Source organism: Perca flavescens, chromosome 18 (genome assembly GCF_004354835.1).
Source record: "Perca flavescens isolate YP-PL-M2 chromosome 18, PFLA_1.0, whole genome shotgun sequence".
Lineage (NCBI taxonomy): Eukaryota > Metazoa > Chordata > Actinopteri > Perciformes > Percidae > Perca > Perca flavescens.
The window spans coordinates 21,495,310-21,519,016 of NC_041348.1; the positions used below are offsets into that span (position 1 = coordinate 21,495,310).

Genomic DNA, 23,707 nt, shown 5'->3' on the forward strand with positions numbered 1-23,707 from the left:
ATTGATGAATTTAGTGTTTCTCATCACTGAAGATCTAATCAAAAAATAAAGGTGTTAAATGTGCCTCAGTATATCCTAATTTAACTGTCAATTATTTTTAATGGAATTAAACCAAATTTAGTTATGTCTTATATAATAATTGTACATATTTTTAATCATTGAAAACCCATCTAAAAGTTTTTGTCTTTTTATTCATCAACTGTAACCTGGAAGTCTGTTATTGTAAAAAAAAAAAAAAAAAAAAAACATAATACAAATGTCCTTTTAATTATATTCTCTAATCTGCTATAAATCAAGAACAAACAACGTTCAGGTGTGAAGCCTATTGCTGTTGCCTGTAATTAATGGCATTAGTTTCTCAATCCAGTGGCTGACCTTTCATGGAAACCTGGTGACCCCTTGTGGTTATGTCTTGAAGCACTCTAGATTGCATTTGTAGTATACTTAAAGGAAGTAGTTTTGAGTAATTGGTTTTACAAAAAGTAACAAAATTTTTGTATGGATATTTCATTTTACTATATATATATTCTTCATATATACTATTATAACAAGTTTTTACATTTTGTTGTAGATACAAGTCATCAAACAACCTGCCCATTTATGTCTGTTCCTAAGCAGTAATTTTGCAGTAAGCAAAATATACATACATCTAGCAAGAATACACAGTACATTCACAAACTGTCATAAAATAATCACATCCACACATCAAAATTAAACAAAACTTACACTACAAAGCAATAACAATCATTTGGCTTAACTATCACAGCTACTGAATTATCATAAATAAAGCTTAATTTACATCCAGTTATTATGACTCCTAGTCTTCCCATATCAGTCAGTAGTCAGACAGTGATATCTGTATGATCAGCGGATGCCGAGCATCTGCCTGCTCTTGAATTGACAAGTCTTCTCCACTTCATTCAGTGTTTGAGCACGCAGCTTGGCCGCCTGCAGCCTCCTCAAAATCAGCTCCTGGGACGTCACACTCGGACGAGCATCAGGCCGCTGGTTCTCTTTGCTCTCACCAGAACCAGCAAAGTGGACCTTCTTTTTGCCAGGGGAGAGGTTTTCTCCATCTAGGACCAAATGGTAAGGAGTCAATAATTAATAAAAAGAAACATTATATCATCTGACAGACCTTATAACAGTCGTTGCAATCCAACATGACAGCTAATTTGATTGTGGTGTGTACTAATTCTTTATTGAGTGTATAAAAACATAATTTACATGATTTAAAAAGTAATAAATAAACTTGATTTTAGTCATCCACATGAACCCATAGAAAAAAAACTTTGCTCAGTTCTGGTCTCGGTTCAGTAAGTCCAGAGGTCTTCGTCCAATTCCCATACCTATGTCTTTGCCATAGAATGGTGCCAGGTCCCTCTGCTGCTGAAGACGGTTGTAATTCTTCAATAAACTCTCTGCCCTGTAACATTAGGATAAAGAGTTTACACCAACCAGTTGGTAAGATTGACATTGTAGAATGAGCAAAATAGGAGAAATGGCAAAGTATTGATTGTTTCATTTCTAGCCTTTTACCTCAAAAGCTGCTCATTTGACATTCGCTCACGAACACAAAGCTCCTGCTCTCTTTCTGCGGTGAAAGGACAAAATAAGACCTTTATTTTTGGAATTGGTAGCACTTAATTGCCATGTGACACTCCATTCTTTATTTGCAAATTTGAGAGGAATGCATATACAGTATATTATATTCACTGTCAGCCAGGTGCTGTAGATGTGGAAGAAACTGAAAGTAGGTTAACATTTCGCTGCAACACTTCTGACACAGGCAACACAAACTTGTTTTAGTTTACCTGCAGAACATTTATGTTTAGGCCTTAGTGCAAGTGGATAGTTTTAAAAATGTCAAACATACATGACTTCACTTATAGATCCCCTAATCACTTTAGAAAAGGTATCATGCAATACTATTTACACCTGAAGAATGATACACAAAAGGTAATTCACAAAAGAAAAATGTTTTTTGAGGTTGTGAAAAGCCCAGCTGCAGGTCTGCAGGGGTCATACTGTCTCACAGATGGGGGCCGGTGTGGCACAAAGGGGAGTAGAAATAAAAGCCTTACGCTCCAGCCTCTCCTCACGTTCCTTCAGTGCCTTTTCTCGGTCCCGTAGCGCCTGTTCCCTGAGTCTGAGCTCTGCGGCAGAGGCGGGCTTCGGTTCAGCCGGCTTGTTAAGGGGACAGTCAGAGTCGTCCGACCTCCTTCGGAGACGCACCTGTGCCCTCCTTTGCTCCTCAGCAACAGCATCAGCCAACAGGCTGCTCTGGAGAATAGACTCCACAGAGGGTCTCAGATAGTCCTGACAACAAAGACCAGATTACTGAACCCTACCTACATGACAACAAACTGACTAACTGGTAGCACAAGTAAAGATTCTGACAAAATGATTCATTTCTAACCTTCAGGTTGAGCATTTTGCTGAGTAAGGTGTTTAGTTCCTCAGAGTATCGGTACGGGATTCTTCTGAACTTCCCCTCTCTGATCTTCTCTGCGAGCTGTTTTTGGTTGTAAGCTGTAAACGGGGGTCTAAACAGGAGGAATCCAGGGAAAATGTCAGATTCACAGTTAACAAACCACCTGCTGGGGAAATCAGCTCAAGCTGAGGAGTTGGAAAACTTACGACAATGCACAGAGTTCATACAGCAAACATCCCAGCGACCAAATATCGGATTTCTCGTTGTATGACATCCGGTCTATTTGTTCCTGAAGGAAAAATTGTGACAGTTAGTGGCAAATTGGCTGATTAGCAGACCCAAACAGAATCTGCTGAAGTTTTTTCAGTTTTCAGCGGTGATGCAGAATGAAAATCTGCAGAATTTAGTGGACTTTGTTTTCTGCTTTGGGTAGAGATTAACATTCTGAGTTTAATTTTTAAATTCTGAATAGGCTACACCCTAAAGACATACTGGGTCAGGTTACTAACCCAGCCTCAGGGTATGTTGGCTTTGGGTGTTTTTTATTGGGTTGTTTTCTAATACAGAAGGAATAATGACCCAAATACTAGGTCATATAATAATAATAATAATAATAATAATAATAATAATAATAATAATACTACACATTTTAACCACCACTGGGTTATTATAAATTTTAACCACCACTGGGTTATTATTCTGTATACCCATTCAGGTGATGCAACAACATTTCTGTCCCCATGAATTACTTCATATTTTCTTTAAAATGTGTCAAATATTTAAAAGAAATGGCTTAAAATAATAATAGTATTTTTATGACATACACACAAAACAATGCACATAACCAACTTCTACAATTATAAATTACTTAAAATACGCTTAAACTATTCTATAGGCCATGTTTTTTATTTTATTTTTTTACTGTTTTGGAAATAATCCAAATGTGCATGAATTGTTTAGGACGTTTTGGGACCAATTGGCAGGACTGCTGTGGAGGAAGTACACACCGCGATACACTGGTAAGAGCAAATTACATTTAACTATGTATCCAGCTAATTTAAATGGTTCACGTTACTGTATTGTGTGAAGAGTTGTCTTTATTTAATATTTTATGTGCCGTTTTCTTTTGCGGTGTGGAAATGTTCCACCAAAACAAGTTCCTTCCCGAGACCATTTTGCATAGCCACCATCGCTGCGTCCGGAACTTAGTGCCGCCCAAGACGATTGGGATTGGTTCAAAGAAATGAAGAGCGTTTTTTTTCTCCCGTCCCAGAATGTATTTATGTATTTGTAGCCAGACCTTACGCCACAGCTCTGTGAGGATAGGTCTGGCAATGCGGGACTAATGTAAATATGATATCGTTACTGGGTCAAAATAACTACATATTAGTATGACTACTGGAAATAATATAAATAACACTAAAACTGGGTCAACATTTTTTTTTTTTGGGTGCGATTGGTGACCCAGTGGTTTTTATGCTTGTTTTTAATGGTACTGTGCAAACTTTACCCAGTCCTGGGTCAGTGCTAGATTGACACAAATTGGGTTAAAATAGACCCGGCATTTTTTAGTGTGTATGATCAGGAGGTTGCTGGAGCTGCTCCCCCCGCGACCCGACACCGGATAAGCGGACGAAGATGGATGGATGGAAGAAATCAGGTTAAATGTTTCAAATATTCTGTCTAAAAGTCTGGGAAGAAAAACCTCACAGACAGCAGAATTAAACAACTCACTGGTGACATGTAGTAAGGTGTCCCGACAAATGTCTTTGCAAAACTGGTGTCATGGTTCAGGATCCTCGCAAGGCCAAAGTCTCCAAGCTTCACATTCTGTCTGATGTCGAGGAAGATGTTGGCTGGTTTCAGGTCTCGATGAAGAACCGTTGCTCTGCCATCACTGCGTCTGTGGCACTCCTTCAGGGCTAATGTGAGCTGTGCCATGACTCGCAGGACAAACTGCTCCTCCAAATAACGCCTGCCATGGTAAAAACACACACTTAATTCTGCAGACACTGTCAAGAAGCACAGAGGTAAAGTGGGGGAGCATAAAACCCATATATTTTACAATGCACACAAATATGCAACCTACCTTTCCTTGATGCATCGGGTGATGAGGCTGGACAGGTCCCCACCCTCGCAGTACTCCATGACAATGTACAGCGTGGCATTAGTCCGGTCTATGATGCGGTCGTAATACCTCACTATGTTTGGGTGCTTGAGCTCCCTCAGGAGGTTCACCTCAGACACCAGCATCTGCTTTTCACTCTCCGCCATGGTGCCATAGTCTAGCTCCTTCCACACCAGGATCTACAAAACAAAAGTGGTTTAATTACCCGGGATAGAGCTTCAATTCATACTGTACATCCATTTATGATGCATTGTAATGCATGTAAATTATAGGATTACACTAAATGACTAAATGTAGTGTAAAAAGGTGCACAAGAAGAGTCATTGAGTATGTGAACTGACTCAGTAAAGTCAGTTACATAACATCTATCTCAAGTTCACCAACAATAGCTACCATAGGCTACAGGTCATATCAGACAAAGTAATGAGGCTGTAGCTGCAAAACCCTTGAGCATACTGAATTGAGCACAGGCGTTATATTGCTTACAAGTTTATATTTTTATATGTATATATTTAGTAAGAGTGAGATGGTGTGATTTTATTGTTTCAAAGGTTGCATAGTCTTGCTTGAAACATATTCCACTGCAGCATATCAGCAGCTACATTTTTACTTGTTATACACAGAATTAATACATTTTAATTCCCTAGAACACAAGGTGACATATTAGACTAATCTTTGCAGCTGTAAATGGCAACATTACATTCAGGTGTGTCAAAGCCAGAGGCTCCTTGAACCCCTGAATGCAATGTTTACAGCTGTAACCCATAATGTATTTCATTAACTAACTAGCATTACACCTGTACTGCTGCTGACAAAAAAGTTTGACCTTTCTCAACAGTTTTATTTCTTTGTTTTGGTAAATATAAGTTACCAACGGAGCTGCCATCCAGTTGTGATGCCATTTGATAAACAGAACCTTTAACCCCTAAAATCTGGCTTTGACTGTTAAAAATAGTGTCCAACACTTCACCATTTTGATTATCATCTTTCAGTTACTGGACGGAGTTGTTGCTCGACGGTTTTTGTGTGAGGTTCGTGCTGAAAACAATTCAAAACACAGACGTAATAATTTCTGCATGAACACACCCGGTAATGTCAGTTTAACAAAGACTCCCCCGGGCAGGTTAACGTTACCGACAGGTAGCTAGCTAATTGGTTTTGTGCAGACAAAATGTTTGAACGTGACTTACTTTCTCATCAGATTTCCGTCTTATTTTCTGGCATTTTCCATATGAACCTGAGCCTATTGTGAACAACACCTCGTAATCCTCAACACGGGACGGCATCTTACTTTTTAAAACGAAGCTAACGTTAAACGTTAGCTGACTTTTACGTTAGCTAGCGTTACAGTTAGGATAGATTCGGCTGTACTTAAACATAAAGTTGAACCAGCGATCGATTAGTCTCTAGTCGCTGTGGATTGTTCCCAATAAAGATGCTTAAACAGAGACCAGATGTTTGGCTTTTCTTTGGTCGTTTACTCGTGTGTATTGCAGTTAACAAAACAGGAAGTGTTTGCTCTCGGTTTAAATTGGTGCCCAAATCCTCAATCATGATTGGCCTGCTCTCTCCGCACGGTGACTCCTGATTGGTCAGGACGAAGACGCAAGTTGCGAGGTTGCTAAGCGCCTGAAACCCGCGAGAGTAGAGCGGGTAGAGGAGCTCAACTCTCCACATATCTATGAACTCTCCACAGGTGGCGCCAGAAACTCACAGTCAGGTTAAAGCAGGGTCAAAGTTATGTGCCTCCGCAGCGCTGTGTAGATAGGTTTGGCTAGTGCCCTTTATTTAGATTCTAAATAAAGGGCACTAAATCTGGCAAGACTACAGGAAATTTGAAAAAAAAGATAACCAAAACGGATTGGGGATTAAAAAAAAAAATCTTCAATAGATTTCTCAAGGTCTTACTGGAATTTAATATTTTGCTGTATTTGGACAGCTATCAAACATTTGTAATGTTAATAAAACCAATGAGGTGTAGTCTTGTCTGACCACTGCCCTTAAACACCTTAAACAGAGTCAGCAGCTGACTCTAAATGCACATTTTGCATTTAGGGACTGAGTAAGATAAACACAACGTTTTATATTAGTAAGTAAATGCACCCCTTTTATCAACGGTTGCTATGACAAAGTGTGCTCTGCTCTCTCTTGAGAATGAGCCCCTGTATCTCAATGAGATTAGGCCTACCTGTATAATTAAAGGTTAAAAAAAAGTGTGTATGCGTTGTACAGAGCCATATCTCATTGGAATAGTCTGCTAAAACATGCACTTTTTATGTTTCTAGTTTAAAAAGGCTTCAAAAACCATTAAATAGGTTATTTTTCAAGACAGTAGCTAAGACTCAGTGGGGAAGCCTCAGTAACAGTTGTGTTCAAATGATCCTTTCAGCCCTCTTTCTGCTCTCTGCTGCCGGTACCACACACTGACACCACTCCCACCACCAAGAGAGTGAGCGCTCGAGCCGGTCTGTCAGTCTGCCTCTGCAAAGGTCACTCCTACAAAGAGCTGGAGGAGTTTGGACATCAGCCAGGAACTCTAGAGGGAGGGAGGAAGGGGGTAGAGCAAAAAATACTGACAGCAGAAACAACAGAGACAGTCAGGTGCCTGAGGCTGCTCTAACGTCAGCTGCCCCTGTTAAAGGCCAGGAGTTGAGAGGGAGCAACAGACAACTAAACTACACCATATCCTCTTCCTCTCTCTGCTTGGGGGGGGTTACAGGAGGCCTGCGATACTCATGTCACCACTGACTTTTTTTTGGGTGCAGTTTCAATCAAAACGCTTTCTTAAGACAAGATAACACACATAAAAGGTGAACACATCTTTAATTACACTCACCTGGGTGCTTCCTTTTCTTTGGCCTTTCAGACCCCAGAATGATATGCTAATAATTAAGCTACTATTAGGAATATTTGGACATTTTGGGAAATACTATTTTTCGCTTTCTTGCTGAGAGGTAGAAGAGAAGATTGATACCACTCTGTCTGGTAAATGGATGCTACAGCCAGCAGGTGGAAAACGGCAACCTTCGGTGCTGAACATGAAGTCAATGCGGAAGTGCCCAAAATTGCAGTTCATCGAGTGGCCGTTGAGGCTGGCTCCAACAGTGGGTCAATCCCCATAGACCTTCAGTCTCTAAAGCTAAGTTCCCCCTTCATGACAACTGTGGTGGTGTTTATGACTCACTCGATTAAATTATATTCAGGCTTAAAGGTCCAATGTGTAGGAATTTCTCCCATCTAGCGTTGAGATCATATATTGCAATCAACTCTCTTGCACCACGCAGTTCAAAGTACGTATTACAGCTATGGTAGCCTTCAAGCTTCAAAAAGCCGGTCTCCTTGCTCTTTTCAATATCCTTTTTTCTTTTTCTGGGTGAAGAAGAAGACTCCTATTCCTGAAATTTGGATTTTGAATATGTGTGGTCCTCCATGTTTCCTTCTTCAAACTGGCTGGGGCTGGGAAGCGACGATACCCATTAGCAGCATTAGCAGCACCTGTGAGTTTATCATGTGACAGCAAAAACGTGAAAAGCAGAGCAGAATGTCCTGTAAATTATTTGTGTGCATCCATGTCTCAGAAATGCTTGTTACTAACCTAGCTCTGGGGAGCTTATTCCCCGGAGATCTTCTGTTTTTTTTCGCCCAGCATGTTTCCTTGGATTAGGGTGGCACCAAAATCATGGTTGCAGCTGTCGCCGTGGTCCTGCTACACGCCCTGCTATGCCGTCACACCCTGCTACGCTCTGCGGTGCCCTGCAGTGTCCTGCTATGCCATGAAATACTACAACTACTATTTCTAGTCACTGTTCCATTATCTTTATTGTGACTATTATTGCCACTGTTCATCACACCCCCAACCGACACCGTCAGACACCGCCTACCAAGAGCCTGGGTCTGTCCGAGGTTTCTTCCTAAAAGGGAGTTTTTCCTCGCCACTGTCGCACTAAATGCTTGCTCTTGGTGGATTTACTAGAATTGTTGCAGATGCAGAAGACCCGGAAACACAGATCAATCAGAGCAGACTGGGCTTTTCGGAATGGGGGCTTTAAGAGACAGGCGCTAAAATGAAGCGTTTCAGACAGATATATTCAGACAGTAAAAGAAACATTATAGCATGTAAACATGTTCTAGTAGAAACCCAAAATACAACCTGATAATGAGCATAATACGGGACCTCTAAATTCTGTTTACCTCCATTGTAGCCTATTGGGTTGAAGGCAGAAATTTCAGAGACTGAAACTGAAACCATCTGCATGGTAAGATACCAAAGGGGCAAAAGAGACAATGTATGCTTTTGTGATTTGGATAAACTGACTCTTTAATCCACTTTCCTGCTATTGATATTACAGTTTCACGTTGTCCCTTTACAACAAAGTTCTTGTGTTTCATCACTGTTGCACTCCTGAGACACATGTTAAGTTATGGGATGTGTTGACACAAGTATTTGCATGAGGAAGATGTGATCAACACTGAGGGTCCGACCAGCCGTCATCATGCTCTCTTGTGACAGCAGGAGGGGCCAGAGAGACTCTGTGATGCCCCGGCGGCTGCTGCAGTGACATTCAGCCCAGACCTTCTCTCCACAGCTGGATGTTTTAGTGCTTGCTGACTCAAGGGATGCTGTCACCACCGCACCCTCGCAGAATTCATGAGGAAGCAGGCGTCAAAGCGTGACATTGGGGACCTTGGGGAGCAGTAGCCGTGAAATAGTTCATTGCAGGTGTCTAGGAGGAACACTGGTGCTTCTGCAGAGGACACACAAGTTCCTCTGTCTGTGTAATGTGGGTGACCTTAGGAGGAGCTGTACTGAGGAGTCTCCATGCAGGCTGATATTACTCTTTCTCCATCTGTACACCACGCTGAGCAACAGCCACCGTGGCTCATGACTGTTAGCCCTTTGATTGGTGAAGCTTCGTGCATATTTAATGCCATTTTCCAGCTCACTTCCTGTGGTTTTCCCCCTTAGAGGCCATTGGCTGCCTGAAGCATGTCACTCCAGCTGCTATAGAATTAGTCAATGGCATGCAACAATGGTCAGGGGTATAATGTCACTTGACCATCTTTCAAACGGCAAGTCAGTGATAATCAGTCCTGCAAAGGGGGGGGGGACAGAGGTGCTGATGGAAACTCATAAGCCAGCATGACAAGCAACAAAGGGTGGCGGGTTGGATTCGAACCTGGGCCGCTGCCAAAGGCTCAACCTACATGGGTCACACACTCTACTGGGTGAGACAAAGATCACCCTGTGGAAAATACTCTTATTCGCAGTCCTGCCGAGGGTTAGATGAGAAGTTCGATACCACTGTCATGTCTGCAGGATAAAAATGAAGTTAGCTTAGCATAAAGACTGGAAACGGGACAGTTAGCCTGGCTCTGTTCAAAACTAACAAAATCCGCCAACCAGCACTTCCAAAGCTCACTAACGAACACGTATCTAGTTTGTTAAATCCAAACAAAAACAGAAGTGGTTATGAAACGATTTGGCTAAGACCAAGGGGGTAAGCGAGCATCCAGAAAGCGTACCTCCTATGGGGAGATTCTCAAGCTAACAAGCCATCACCTTCCGCTAGCATTCCATTGACTCCCATTCATTTTGACGTCACTTTGACAGCAAATAACTTTACATCTGAAGCATTTAAAGACTATTTGTCCATTGTTTATTTCTAAAGAAACACAACAATGTATAAAAGGCTCCATTACCTTGTATCTGACATTATGGCCCCGTAGCAGCAATTTTTGTAAAAATAGGCTAACAATTCGGTCATCACCACACGACTTTGTCGTAGAGAAATTACCGTATAGTCAGGAGAAGCTCGCAGGCAATGTGTGTGTGTGTGTGTGTGTGTGTGTGTGTGTGTGTGTGTGTGTGTGTGTGTGTGTGGGGGGGGTCTTTTGGCACAGCTACCAGAAGACTTACAAATTTCAGACAGGTTGCTCACGTCACATCTGTCATCAAGCTCCGTTTGAGGCTGCGCAGTAACGCTCAGCAATCACTGGAAAAGTGCTTCTCCGTCGAAGCCATAGACAGTATATAAGGTCGAAGCCTATGGCGTTGCGGTGTCCATTTCTTACGGTCTATGGCTAGGACCATTTTTTTATGTCAATGGCTAGGACAAGTAACTTCCTGGAGCCTCCTATGGTTGCCAGGCAACTGGTCCCAGCCAAGAAAAAGTTTGGTACATAAACCCAAGTAAAACCACAACCTGACGTTTTTACACTTGTTTTTGTTTGGATAAAACAAACAAGATATAATGTGTTAATTAGTGAGCTTGAGAGGTGCTGGTAGGCTAATATTCTGTTTCCCTGTTTCCATCTTTGTGCTAAGCTAAGCTAAAATAAGCTAAGCGACTGCTGTAGCTTCATATTTATCATACAGACATGAGAGTGGTATCAATTTTCTCAACTCTTGGCAAGAAGATGCAATATATTCCCCAAAACGTCAAACTATTCTGTTTTGCTGTACCATACTTTAAATTTTATACTGCCTTGTATCACATATCCACAATAATTTAGATGGGAAATCTGACATCTGTAGTTACTATTTTTCACACAAAAACGTTGATCTTATACAACATAATGCATTATTCTGTGAAAAAAAAAAAATGCTCCACATCGACTACAACAAAAACGCTGCTCATAAACATAATGCCGAGGTGATAATAAATCCTATAATATGCCGCAGGCCTAATATATCACTATAAAAATACTCAGGTACACACCTCAACATTTATCTATACTCCAGCCCGACACAGATGCACAGCAGGTTTGTTCCAGACAGGAAACACTAATCATCTCTCTGTGGTTGATTCAGCAGAGAACCTTCTGCCAGGGTAAGGAGATCTCTGCAGCCTTGTGCCGAGAGTTCACAGCGACACCAGCCCACCGCTAGGAGACTGGACGTCACGCTGAAATCAAAGCTCTGTAATATAAACCAGTGACTTCCAACAGCTGGTGACTGACACCACAGTTAAACAACAGGCACAGGTCAGAGCAAACACAGGCTTTGGTTACCTGGAGACCATTCTCAGCCAGTAACTCAGTGAAGAGAAAATGTGAAAGTTGACATTTACAGACCAAAGAGAACACCTTGACCAAGAGTGATTTAAAAACATAGGATGCTTTTCCCTTATTATAATTTCTACAGGACCTTCGGGATTCCTGCATGCTGTTGAAGAGTAATTAGTGTGACATTCAGGGAAACAAGCCTATTGGTTTCTTGCAGAGCTCACGTTCGATGATGAGATCGTTAAGACTCTCTGTATGTTAAATATGAAGAGACCTTAAATATGACCGTTAGCATACAGACAGGAAGCAAGGAGAAACAGCCAGCCTGGCTCTGTCCATAAGTAAAAATATATAAATAACCCAGCTACAAACCCCTCAAACACAATTAACATGATAAATTTAAGTGTAAAAGCTAAACTGTGATATTTCTAGACAGGACTATGTACCAAATTATTTCTTGGCTGGCACGTAAACCATACATTTTCTCATCTAACGCTCTGCAAGAAAGTGAATATAAGAATACTTCCCAAAATGTTTAACTAATCCTTTAAGCTTATTTTCTTTATGTCCAATGCGCTCATAAATGAAAACCTGTTATTACAGAGGAACTGAATGGGAATAAATACCAATTACATGTTAACATTTACAGAGATACATTATTTTTGTTAGGTGCATAAAAACTGTTAAAAGAAAAGCATTACACCGATAGGATCTTTATGATGTTTTATTCCAGCACAAGTCTTTTGTGTTGTAAAATGGCTGTGTAGCTAGGAATTAAAGGAGAAGTACAAAATGGAAAATTACAGACAGCTCTAGTATAATTTGTTTAAATCCCTATTTGTGTTTATTTCCTAAAACCACATCTAGGAAAACATTATTTCCCTGCCTTCTTTGGAAACATGGTCAGAAAATCAAAAAAAGAAAGAAAATTAAAGTGAAAAGAAAGAAAGATGAAGCTTTATTTCAAGTCACTTTCACGATGGAGGGGAATCTAAGAGGGCCGCTGAATGAATCACATTTACAGCCGGATTAAAAAAAAAGTTTTTATCTACCCAGTCAGGTAGCCCTTTTTTTTTAGCATTTCACACAGTTTCTACAAACAGTGGCAAACAGGGAGGGCAGTAAACTACTAAAATGCACCTTTTATGCATTAGTTTGACAATGAGAATTGCTGGTCCTCTATAATTTTCCCAATTAAAGCAGGCTAAGCAAATTACATATAATTGACCTCAAAACCACAACACAAGGACATTGGAGAGAGAACAGCTGCATCATTGCAGGGCCCTGCCAGAGTTCCCCTCGTCTGTGAAGAGTGATCCCTTCGTCACTGGCCCAGTTTTAGATCGACACCATGAAACTAGCTTTATAACAAATGTTTGGTTTGGATTGTGGTCTACCAGGACATCAGGTAAGGCTCGATAGTCGTGGTTTTCCCACTAAATCCTGATGATTTCAAATGTACAGTGGTACAAATTCAAAACTGGGCCCACGTGTCGCTGTGCAAACGTAGTGTCAGCCAGCACACAGACGTACAATAGCTGTAATGTCTTTAAGCAAACAACGTCCTGGTCAGGAACTCAACAACAACCAGAAAAACCCCCCAAAAAACAGAGTTAACACTGAAAAGTGAAGGTAAAATCCTTGCTTTCTTGTTTAAATAAACAAAACAAATCATTCATATTTTAAATTAAAAATCTCTGAAATTATCAAGGACCAAAAGAGAAACGCTGCCATCATTTCCAACAATGAAAACTCTTCCTCAGCTTCGTTATATACAAGATTTAAACATATCATGACATGAGGACAACAGTTTCATGTAATTTAAAATGAATAAAAATTGACCACTCATGGTGAAATTGCCGCCACACTCTGTCACAGAGCAACACGACATGAATCATATATATCAAAAAAATGGGGGGGGGGGGGGGGGGGAAGACTACCACACACACTCACTTAGGCAGGTTATGCTGTAAATTTACAGTAATGACACCTATAGTTCTGTAAGCCAAAATCTCTATTTTAGAATGCTGAACATTAGGGTAGCTTCCTATAAAAATCATATTTTTTTCCAAGTCTTTTTCCCACCTGACGACACTAAGCATATGGCTTAAATATTTGTAAAACGATGTAGTCCAATGGGGGGGAGGGGAGGGGGGGATAAGAGTCTCTTGCCTTCTAGAGATGATCCACAAAGACAATGTCTACTCTGCTGTGTGTAGCTGCACATGGCTGTGTGTGTGTGTGTTGGACAGCAGATGGTGAAAAGGGGAATCCACAAAGAGGGGATACTTTTAGGGCAATCAGACTGCAATTCTTGCCCTGCGTGCCACCACTGTTTTTTTTTTTTTCTTCTTCTTTTCTTTTTTCTTAAATTAGCACTACGGCACAGTCCTCTTCCTCCCTTCAATGTCTGACACAGAAAAACGATCCTTAATTCAAGCGGCGCATCATAGCCACCATTCCCTTAGGCTTTCAGCAGGGCTGCCAGTGTAAACATGATCCCCCTTTTCTCAGTGAGCTCAGAATACTGCCTCAACAGACAGGTGAAAACAAGAAAACAAAAAAAAAGTCAACAAAAAGACATCAACAACAAATACAATGGCCGTTGTTCTGGAGATATGCAGGTTAAGGGAAGAAAACAAAAGAAATTAAAACATTGACAGCTACCACACAGGAACATTTCCTGGGACAGGGAGCAGGTAGGGCAGTATGGATCCTTAGTGCAATGAAGGCCAGAGGAGCAGCGGGCTGCGCAGCCTCAACGTTCATACAGCCGCTCGCTCTGGAAGGTGTGGCCAGCCGGCTAGTCGGCGGGCTGAAAGAGAGGTCCAGCGGGCTTCATCGACCCTCGCCAGGAAGAAGAATAAGGGCAGACATTATGCTTCTAGTCACATATGTTCACTCACACACGCGTCCATACATACTTTATACTCTGTAAAACTACTACGGCTAAAGCCTAGGAGCCGGGGGGGAAGAGTTCGGTCCAGAGTGTCCCCTGGAGGAGTCCTGAGCCTCATTTCGTTCACTTCGAATAAAAAGTTATGTACGTGTGAGCGTCTACGTGTATGAGGACGTGTAAACATCAAAATGTGAGTCGTGACGAGTGCGAGAGATTATTCTGCTAGGCCGTTGGAGCGAGTGTTTGGTGTTAGGGTTGTGTGCAAGTTAACTATGCCTGTGACCAGTTTCATTTTGTATTGGTATTCCGCGTGTTTGTGTTCTTCATATGTTTTTTGATTCCTATTAAGTCTCTCCACTGTTGTAAATGTACATTCATCAATCGAAGGGGGCTAGTATGACGCTGGGCCCCACACCCCAACTGATCCTGAGGCTTTTCCAGTGGTCCGATAAAGACTCTCGCCTCAGCAGCGCACTCAAAATAAACAGCAGTAGAGGTACCAGAGGACGCTGTACCACATGTAGCCGGAGGCGAAAGCAAACGACTGGATAATGCACAGCCTCACGGGGTCGAGGATCATCTGCCGGGAAGCTGCCTCCTTGTGGCCTTCTTCAGAGGGGAATGATCCTGTTGAGGAAGACATAAATATAGACGAGTCAGAATATTGCTCTTATACATAATAAGATGTTAAACCAAGATGTTGTGATTTACAGTCTTCTGAAAAATGTGTATATATGGCCTTGGTGTTTGCTTTGACTTGAACTTGAGTAACTATGGAGTACTGAGATTACAGGACTACTTGTTGCTGTGAGTTTTGACAGTCTTGTCATTTGCAGTCACCACATCTGGACCCATGAAAGACGGCTAACGCGAGCTAGAACCTCTCTTTTGTATGGTGTGTGACCAGAGTTATTATAGTAAACTAAAACGAAAATAAGCAGTGACATTTTTTTTTTGTAAACTGAAACTAAACTAAAACCTTCAAGAAAATGATTACTAATAAATAAACTGAAACTATAATTTCCGTCAACTCTCTCTCTCGAACCACAACGAATCAACAGACTTGACACAAGATGTCGCTGTGGCTTAATTGCTCATGCACATCGAACACTAAAGTAGCGCAAAGATTAAACCAAAGATCTTCTATACGAAAGCATTTCAAGCAGTGGCAATGGTATGAAACGGTACACACTTCCTGTCTCCTAAAGGGGCGTAGCCTCGTTTGAACGTGTAGTGAACGTCGTGTTGATGGATGAAAAGTTATATTTAAATAGTTTATTAATATGTTCTTTTGCTAACGTTAGATATTTAGACAGCTAAAAGACATTTCTAGCATCACAGAGATTAGTTTTATTAGGGTGTTCATCAACATTGGCTTCTCTGTGTGGCCAGATCTTGCGAGAGTTTGGTCCTGAGACAGAAACCGGCCTCAAACAATCTTCTCCTTGATGTGGCCGTCTGAAAAATGCCATTTTAGTGTCAGAAGGTTCTGGAGATATGTGGCTTGAGAAAATTGGGTCCAATATCTACTTCGGTGACTATGGGGCGAAATAATCACTCATAATCTGTGTTCACGTTCACTTCTCCCGTTGGAATCAATACACTACAGGACCTGCCGCTAGTCTCTGAGAGAGGCGTGGCCACGGCGGAGCCCACGTGACACAGATACAGGAAACTACTCTGAGTTGGGGCGTCACGGTTCTAAACGTTAAATGTTAAAAATAACATGAACCAAAACCTAAGTCCAGTGGTGCTAACATTAGCAAGCTAGGCCAACTGGCTTCCACTTAAAGCCTCTGTAAACCCACGCAGATATACAGTTATTCGGGCCGATTAGACCTCTGCTCAGGTTGAAGGTGGGCCGGAGCTTTGATGGGAACTTAATCACGTCATAAATTTCATCTACCAATGAGGATGATAAAGGTCATTTGTCCTGCCCTCACAGCTGCAACAAAGCTAACAGGAGGCTCAGAAAGATGTCAACAATCAGTCTTTACGCACCCAAACAGTCCTGGGAAGACTTCCAATGAGCCAGATTAACTAAAACACCTGTGTGGGTGTCCAGGGCCTCTGGATACTCCCAAATGTTGAATGCTGTAATGGGGAAGTTTATAATTTTTTTCCCTAGTGGTTGATTACCATTGTTATTCGTATGATATACAGCATTATGTGCTCCAGTCAGTGCCGCACCGCGAAGTTGACGGTGTGTCTCCTAGCAACAGCTACCCTCAAATGTCAGTCAACCGTTGGGTAACGCGGTTGGTGGGAAAAACCCACTTTAGAGGGCTGTAGCTCGCACAAATATGTTTTTATCAAATGTGTTTTTTATCCTCTTTTGAAAAATAGAAAATATATGCACCATAGCAGTGTTATTATAGTTTATATTTCTTTACACAAAATTAAGGAGAATTCAGATTTCAGTTTGACCTTACAAACAAACTGAAATGGTGAGACAAACCTGTGCTGTAGAAGTGGGTCAGCAACTCTTCTTTCTCCACAAACCTCTGATACAGCCAGTCAGTCAGTGCCTCTGCCTCCACAGGAACCTCTTTTATTGGGTACATCCTGAAGGAGAAGGGAGGGACAGGCAGACAGGGAGAGAGATGAAACGCAAAAAAGGAAGACTGAAGTCTCACTCAGCAGAAACTGTCTGAATTGATCCGTCGTGGAAGCTGCAGTCCAAACTCGTGTGTCAGCCGTGGTCTCTGAGCAGAGCAGTCCATTTCAAACTGGAATCTATTAATCCATCTTGTTTTAGGGATTCATTAGCTGGCAGGCTCCTCACAGTGAGACAGAAGTGCTGAGGGAAGCCTGACAGGAGACAGACAAGTCATGTAGCTCCACAAAATGGTTAGAAGTGTTTGGGAAAAGAATAACTGAAAAGTTTAAATCAGTTTTGCCACTAAGACATAAAGAAGCAGCACCATTAAAGTAACCAGAGAGTCAATCTCAACTAGCTCTTTATTTCTTATATTAACCGTCTCCAGCTGGCTAATATTAAGAATTTTTGCAACCCACATGACAAAACACTTTAAAAAAAACAAAACAAAACAATGACTGATGCACTGGTTCACATTGTGAAAACAGTGAAGGGTCACTTTTACAAGCCATGATGAGAGTGCTGATGAAGTCTAGTCTCTAGCCAGAAGGGGTCCCTAGTAGGCTGCACTCCCACACAGACCAGCTCCTGGTCACCTTCAAATAGAGGTTACAGTCTCCTCCCTCAGACGAGCATTTCCTCTGCACTCAACATTTGCTCAATATTCCCAACTGGGATAATGTCCACCGTAAAAGTACATCTGTGCCTAAGAGGAAAGCTTTTGTCAGAGGGAAGTAATAAGTGATACAGTATTGATTACTAAAGGGATCAAAATATATTTTAAAAAGCAATCTATGCAATAGCTATAGCACTGTCAGGATGGTATCTTGTGGTTTAAAGCCAGTTTAGGAACACAGACATGTTTCCGCACTCTCTTGCAGGTAACGAACGGGCAAATATTTGACATTTTTGCTTGAACAATAACTGAAACGATTGATTATCGAAATAGTTGCCAATTATTTATCCCACACATGCCATTTATTTCCATTATCATGTGGCTTTTTCATATTCAACTTTAAGTAGAGGGAGAAGTTTACCTTAGAAAATTCCATGGGTTTGGTCCCACTTTCATGACTTAATCTGACCTATCAATTAAGGCAATAAATACCCAAAAAAAAAACTTTAAAAATGTTTTATTGATTTTAGAAAAGGACATACTAAATACTATAAATTGTTTTTAAATCAATTAATTTTTCCCTTTTTGCCCTGGTATCGATAAATACGAGGTTGTCATGCTTTCCTTTTAAGTGCTGAAGAAGGCACACTGTTGCTTAAATGTCAGCTCATGGCATAAATGTGATGCTGCAGATTTATCATTCTTTGCAAGCGGTTACATTTGTTTTCTAGCCAATGTCAGGCACGAGTTAGGTGCTCTGATAAAATTGGATTCTGAAAGTTATCAGGCATGGCAACTTTATTTATACAGCACATTTCAGTTACAAGATAATTCAAAGTGCTTTACATAAAAAAATTAAAGAGCAATTAAAAACAAGATAAAAAATAGAATAAGACAGATATAAAAAAATAATAGTTACAGTGCAGTGTAAGAAATTAACAATTACTTGATTTAATAAAAAGGCAGCATCAAAAGTCTTCAGCCTTGATTTAAATGAACAGAGTTGCAGCGGACCTGCAGTTTTCTGGGACTTTGTTCCAGATATGTGGTGCATAAAAACTGAACGCTGCTTCTACATGTTTACGGCTGACCCTTGGGACTGATACGGTATGGTTTTGTAAATGTGTGTCGTCCGCATAATATTGGTATAATATTGGCAAGTTGTGTGCATATCATCCGCTGGAATTTAAAAACTCTGCGTGAGTAAAGATGGCAGCAGCGTTTGGTGAGCAAAAAAAGGCAAAACCAACTCCGTTGTCTGGGAAAAGCTAACGTTAGCTAACCCTGCGGTCCCTCTGCCTTTGCCCCCGAGCTGTAGTAGATGTTGTATTCCCCTGACACACTGTATTCACTTACTGTTTAAAACTTTTTCCAGCAATGAGATAAATTAGAACGAAGACTGACATTTTGCCACTGTCCATATTTAAGTACATGCCATTTAATACCTTAACAAAAGCAGTTTCAGTGCTGTGGTCAAGCACCTGACTGAAAGACATCAAAACAGTTGTTTAATGACAAGAAGCTGTTGAAAAACTGCTTTTTCAACGATTTTACTTAAAAAAAAGAAGGTTGGATATGGGCCCATAATTGGTTATAATGACATGTTTTGATTGTTCTTTTTTAGGAGTGGCTTCATGGCTGCAGTTTTCAGGGCCTGTGGAACAATATCTGAGAGAAAAGACGTGTCTACAATCTGCAGAAGATCTGAGGCCAAACTATTTTGAAAAAGTCTTTTGGCAGAATTTTATGGCAGGAGGATTTCCGATGTTGTCTAATGTCCTCCAGGTCTTTATGGTTGATAGTATAACATTTTGTCCATTTAGCTAAAATGTAATGTAAGACCATTTTAAGATTTAACATTTTAATCAAAGTAAACAAAATGAAAAACGCTTTAACTGCTTATATTATGCCTTTTGGCTTTTCCCCTTAATAGTGTTATACCTTTTTTGTGCATGTGTTTACAAAGTGAAAAAGCCCAAGGTCCACCCCAAAGGGACTTACCATCTCTAACAGAAAACACTGTTCACAAACTGCTCCAAACAGCGCTATTGTAGTCCAGCCTTTACTTCCGTGTCGAACGTAGTCACTTTGTAACACAACGTTATAATGCTCGCCTAGCTGCTAGCATGGCACGCCCTCATATTCTGCTTCTAATTAGCTAGTAGACCTTACCTAGGTACTGCGCATGTGTGACTCCCAACAAAGAGGCCTCACTCGGTAGCTAAAACAGAGAGCTCAACACACAGGGTGAAAAGAGGAGCTGCAGCAATGTGCAGTACAACAAAAATATGGTGTTTTTTGAAAGTAAAACATGTAAACCTATTCTGGTTCAACCTCTAAATACAATTATGAACCTGAAAATGAGCATAATATGAGCACTTTAAGAATTTATAACATTACACTTGCATAGCAGCTGAAAGGACACTTAAAATGTACATAGGTCAAAGCTACTGTGCCCCTCTTCAGATCTTTGCTAATTACACAGTTTGGGATATTTGTCAGGCCTTGTTTTTTATGGATTTTTCTGTCTTTACATATCAATGAATGTTAAGTATTTGAATACCACTATCTAATTTCATAGTTGTATCAACTGGAGATCAAGTTGCCTTAATTTGGTAATGAATTAATAGCTCATAAACTGTATAAAATGTAGATGAGTAGCTATTGTGGATACCCCAGACTATACTGGCTGCTGAGTAGGGGTGGGAGATATTGACAAAAATGAATATCGATATTTTTTTTCAATATCTCGATATCGATATTCAGACGATATTTTTGAAATCCTTCTAGAAGTTAAAAGAAGCCCTGTTCGGAGGCTATTTCAGTGGTTATCTTGGGAAAATGTACAAGCAAGATGAAATCATAACAATAAACAAAGGGCTCTGTTCTGTAACATATTGCACACAACCATGTCCTTATTGGAAGCAGTCCTGGAGCTGGGACAGGGCCGGGTCAGACTAGGTTCTGATAGTCCTACTTGGCCGTATAGTCCTTCTGACCGGGACTTATGCTGGGATCAGGAGTTGGATGTGATCTGACTGGCCCAGGTGAGGGAGAGGTGCAGTTCTGTGTGCTTTTTTGATGTTAGAGTATATATGGTCTAGTGTGTTCTTCCCTCTAGTAACACAATCTACATGCTGGGAGAAAGCTGGAGGGGAACAGACTTTAAGGACGCCTTGTTAAAGTCCCCTGTATCCCGTATCCAGGTGACTGTGCTGCAGTTTGTTCACTATGGTTAGCAGTGAACCAAACTTTTGCTAACATTAGCATCGGGGGCTATGTAGACGGCAGTGTGCTGTTTTCGTAGTAAATAAAATGTACAGTATATTACCGACAGGGCTCCAGGTCAGGTGAGCCGTACTGGGCAACGATCCTGCAGTTGGTACTCCATTCATTGTGCACAAAAATGCAGTCCTCCGCCTCTGGTCGTGCCGGAGTTATTTGTTTTCTCTTTAACTTCCTTCAGCTCTTTTCATGTTTGGGGGGTCGGATTGTACAATATGAATATGAAATATATGGAATATGAAATATTCGATATCCCAATTTTGCATATCGTCCAGACAACAATTTGGATATTATCGTCTAAACGATGTATCGCCCACCTCTACTTCTGAGATATAACAGGTTGTACAAAAATTCAGGCTGCGGCCAACATAAAACAGATTTGATCAATTAGTGTATGGATATGCCAAACAGATGTTGCGATTTTGTTTACTGTAGCGTGAAAAATGGAAACTTTATATTGTTCTGAGAGAAAAGAAAGAGTATGGTGGTATTCGTTGTTCCGAGAGACGCAGTGGCACATGTAACAGTGTACAGTTGTGATGGTGATGGTGAGGAACTGGTTGGCGTGGGGCCAAGCAACACTCTCATATCCAGCCTAACCCACTTGGCAGCGGCCTGCTTGTTAACCTGACATCCTGGCACACAGACTGACAGCTGCAGTTACTTTTGTCAATAAGCGTTAACATCAGACATTTACCATGAGTGTACCTGCACTACATCCAATAGATGATGTACATCCTTACTTGCATTTGTGGTTGTTATTTTCTGGAAAATATATATAGAGCTGGACAGATGACAACCATTAAATATAGTTTCCCGTAGAGATGATAACACCGGTGTTTAATCATTAGAAGACAAATTCAGGTTATAAGCAGTGCAAATCAGAAGCTTTTGATTCTCCATATTTACTGCCTCGTTTGAACCATTTAGCTCCCGTAAAGCTCTTATTCTTGAGATAGTTTCCTCTTCTAACTGGGCTGGGAAGCTAATTAAATTTGGACTATTGCTGGAAAAGTCTGTCCACTCCACAAGGCTCTTTGGAGGGTAGCCAACATTGTTTGGGGACTCTATAAGGCCCTAAATCTCTCTTGCTCTGAAATCTTGAGAAAGAAAGAGGTGCCCTGGGAGGCCGGGCTCGCGGGCACAATGTTGCAAAAGGTGAATATTGAGATTAGCGGCCAGCGTGGCTTGGGGAGCAAAACAAAGTCTCCTGTCCTGCTCCCTGTCTCTTTGTAGTTAAGATAAGAGTCATCTATGTGCAATGAAGCTCCAAATCCCAAACTGCTGCCTTTGAGTTCTTTCTCTCAATCCTCCTGCGGTGTAGGCGTCAGTTTTACCAGCTAAAGCAAGGATTAAACAAAGAATAACTAAAGTATGACAAAGCATGCATAAGGTTTTGCTTAATTTGTGCTACACTGGATCAATAATGATGCCGATTTCCTTGTATAATTTTAATTATTGTGAAGTAAACCACACTCTTAAGGGCTCTTACTTGTAGAATGCTAACCCTTTATCTGCAATCAGAGAAAAGTTGAGACAGTAAGAGTCCACTGGTTAATTGCTACATTTAAGGCCCTGACACACCAAGCCGACAGTCAACCCATCGGTCCTAGTTATTGTTGTCGGCATTGGCTGATCAGCTTGGAAACAAGAGTGAGGAAAACAAACAACTGTGACACCCAAGGCTCCTTTCATTTTTCATCTCATCTGATCAATCCAATACACAGAGCTGTCAAAACTGGTCAAAAATTACGTTCAAATGTTCCTTTAAAAAAACAAACCGGTTCGAACTATTGGAATAACATTTTTATCACATTATGTCCATAAGATGGCAAGTGTAGCATACAACGAGATATACATAACTACTTGTTTAGGTATATTTATTCCAACATGTCTTTTAAAAGATCTCTACATACCTACACATTACAAAATAAACTAACGTTAATGATATAATATCCTAGGGCTGGGCGATATGGAGAAAAAAACAAATATCACGATATTTTTGACCAAATACCTTGATACCGCAACAATATTGTAGTGTTGACTATTGCTGCTTTCACAAAATATTTACACAATAAGATTTTTGATAAATAATCATCACTAATGTGGATATAATGACTAAGTGGGTAAAGGCAAATAATAGAACCGTTACAACAGTCTGGTAAGTTCAGAAAATGATATAACTTTACTGTAATGCAGCCTTTAAAACAAGGAAAAGACAACACTTATGACATATTACGATATTACAATATCCAAATATCTAGTCTCATATCACGATATTGATATAATATCGATATATTGCCCAGCTCTATAATATCCTATACCGTGATATTTACGTTAATAGAAAGACCTCTCTCTGCGCCCTCTGCACCGCTAAACATTTACCTCCTAGTTAGCAAGCAAGCTAGCTTACCAGCCAACCTCTAAATTAGTAAAACGTAACAACTTAATGTTTAATTCACATGCTCTTGTCACATCATAGAATAGCACATTGCTATTGCCAGATGAGTGACAATTTAGTTAATTTTTGGTAACCAGTGTATGATGAAGGCATGTTGGGTGGGTGAAATTAGCAAGCTAACGTTAGCTAACGAGCCAGCAGCCGGCTGTTCGTTCACTTCGCTGCCACCGTAGGGAGGCTTCTTTGCTGAGAGAACGGATGACAGACCGGGAGAGGCACAATCTGGTTAGCTATCTCCTGGTAACGCTGTCTTTCCAGCGGGGAGTGAAGAAAAGGGACC

General features: G+C 40.8%; 2 protein-coding genes across 2 annotated transcripts in view; both read right to left on the reverse strand.

Annotated features, from left to right (window-relative positions):
- Positions 1-272: 272 nt before the first annotated feature.
- On the reverse strand, positions 273-6,105 carry nek2 (NIMA-related kinase 2). Its single transcript, XM_028605239.1, has 9 exons — positions 5,753-6,105; positions 4,524-4,741; positions 4,169-4,409; positions 2,641-2,723; positions 2,420-2,546; positions 2,085-2,319; positions 1,540-1,594; positions 1,350-1,426; positions 273-1,076 (listed from the first exon to the last, which is right to left on the reverse strand). Exons 1-9 carry the CDS (start codon positions 5,846-5,848, stop codon positions 865-867), a joined length of 1,344 nt encoding a protein of 447 aa, XP_028461040.1. The 5' UTR covers positions 5,849-6,105; the 3' UTR covers positions 273-864.
- Positions 6,106-12,273: 6,168 nt separating this feature from the next.
- lpgat1 (lysophosphatidylglycerol acyltransferase 1) overlaps positions 12,274-23,707 on the reverse strand; it is a 51,173-nt gene continuing 39,739 nt past the window's right edge. Inside the window, exons 7-8 of the mRNA XM_028604539.1 lie at positions 16,925-17,031; positions 12,274-15,093 (exon numbers count right to left, since the gene is read on the reverse strand). Of these exons, the coding sequence (XP_028460340.1) occupies positions 14,942-15,093; positions 16,925-17,031 (259 nt within the window). The 3' untranslated portion in view covers positions 12,274-14,941. The remainder of the gene's footprint in view (positions 15,094-16,924; positions 17,032-23,707) is intronic.

What these genes read in the sequence shown, in the direction of transcription:
- nek2 (XM_028605239.1), bottom strand. Translation starts at nt 5,848, where the DNA reads ATGCCGTCCCGTGTTGAGGATTACGAGGTGTTGTTCACAATAGGCTCA. An exon ending in GACGGAAATCTGATGAGAAA is followed by an intron (nt 4,742 to 5,752) that starts GTAAGTCACGTT and finishes TTTGTTTTGTAG; the next exon opens with ATCCTGGTGTGGAAGGAGCT. An exon ending in GCAAAATGCTCAACCTGAAG is followed by an intron (nt 2,320 to 2,419) that starts GTTAGAAATGAA and finishes CTTTGTTGTCAG; the next exon opens with GACTATCTGAGACCCTCTGT.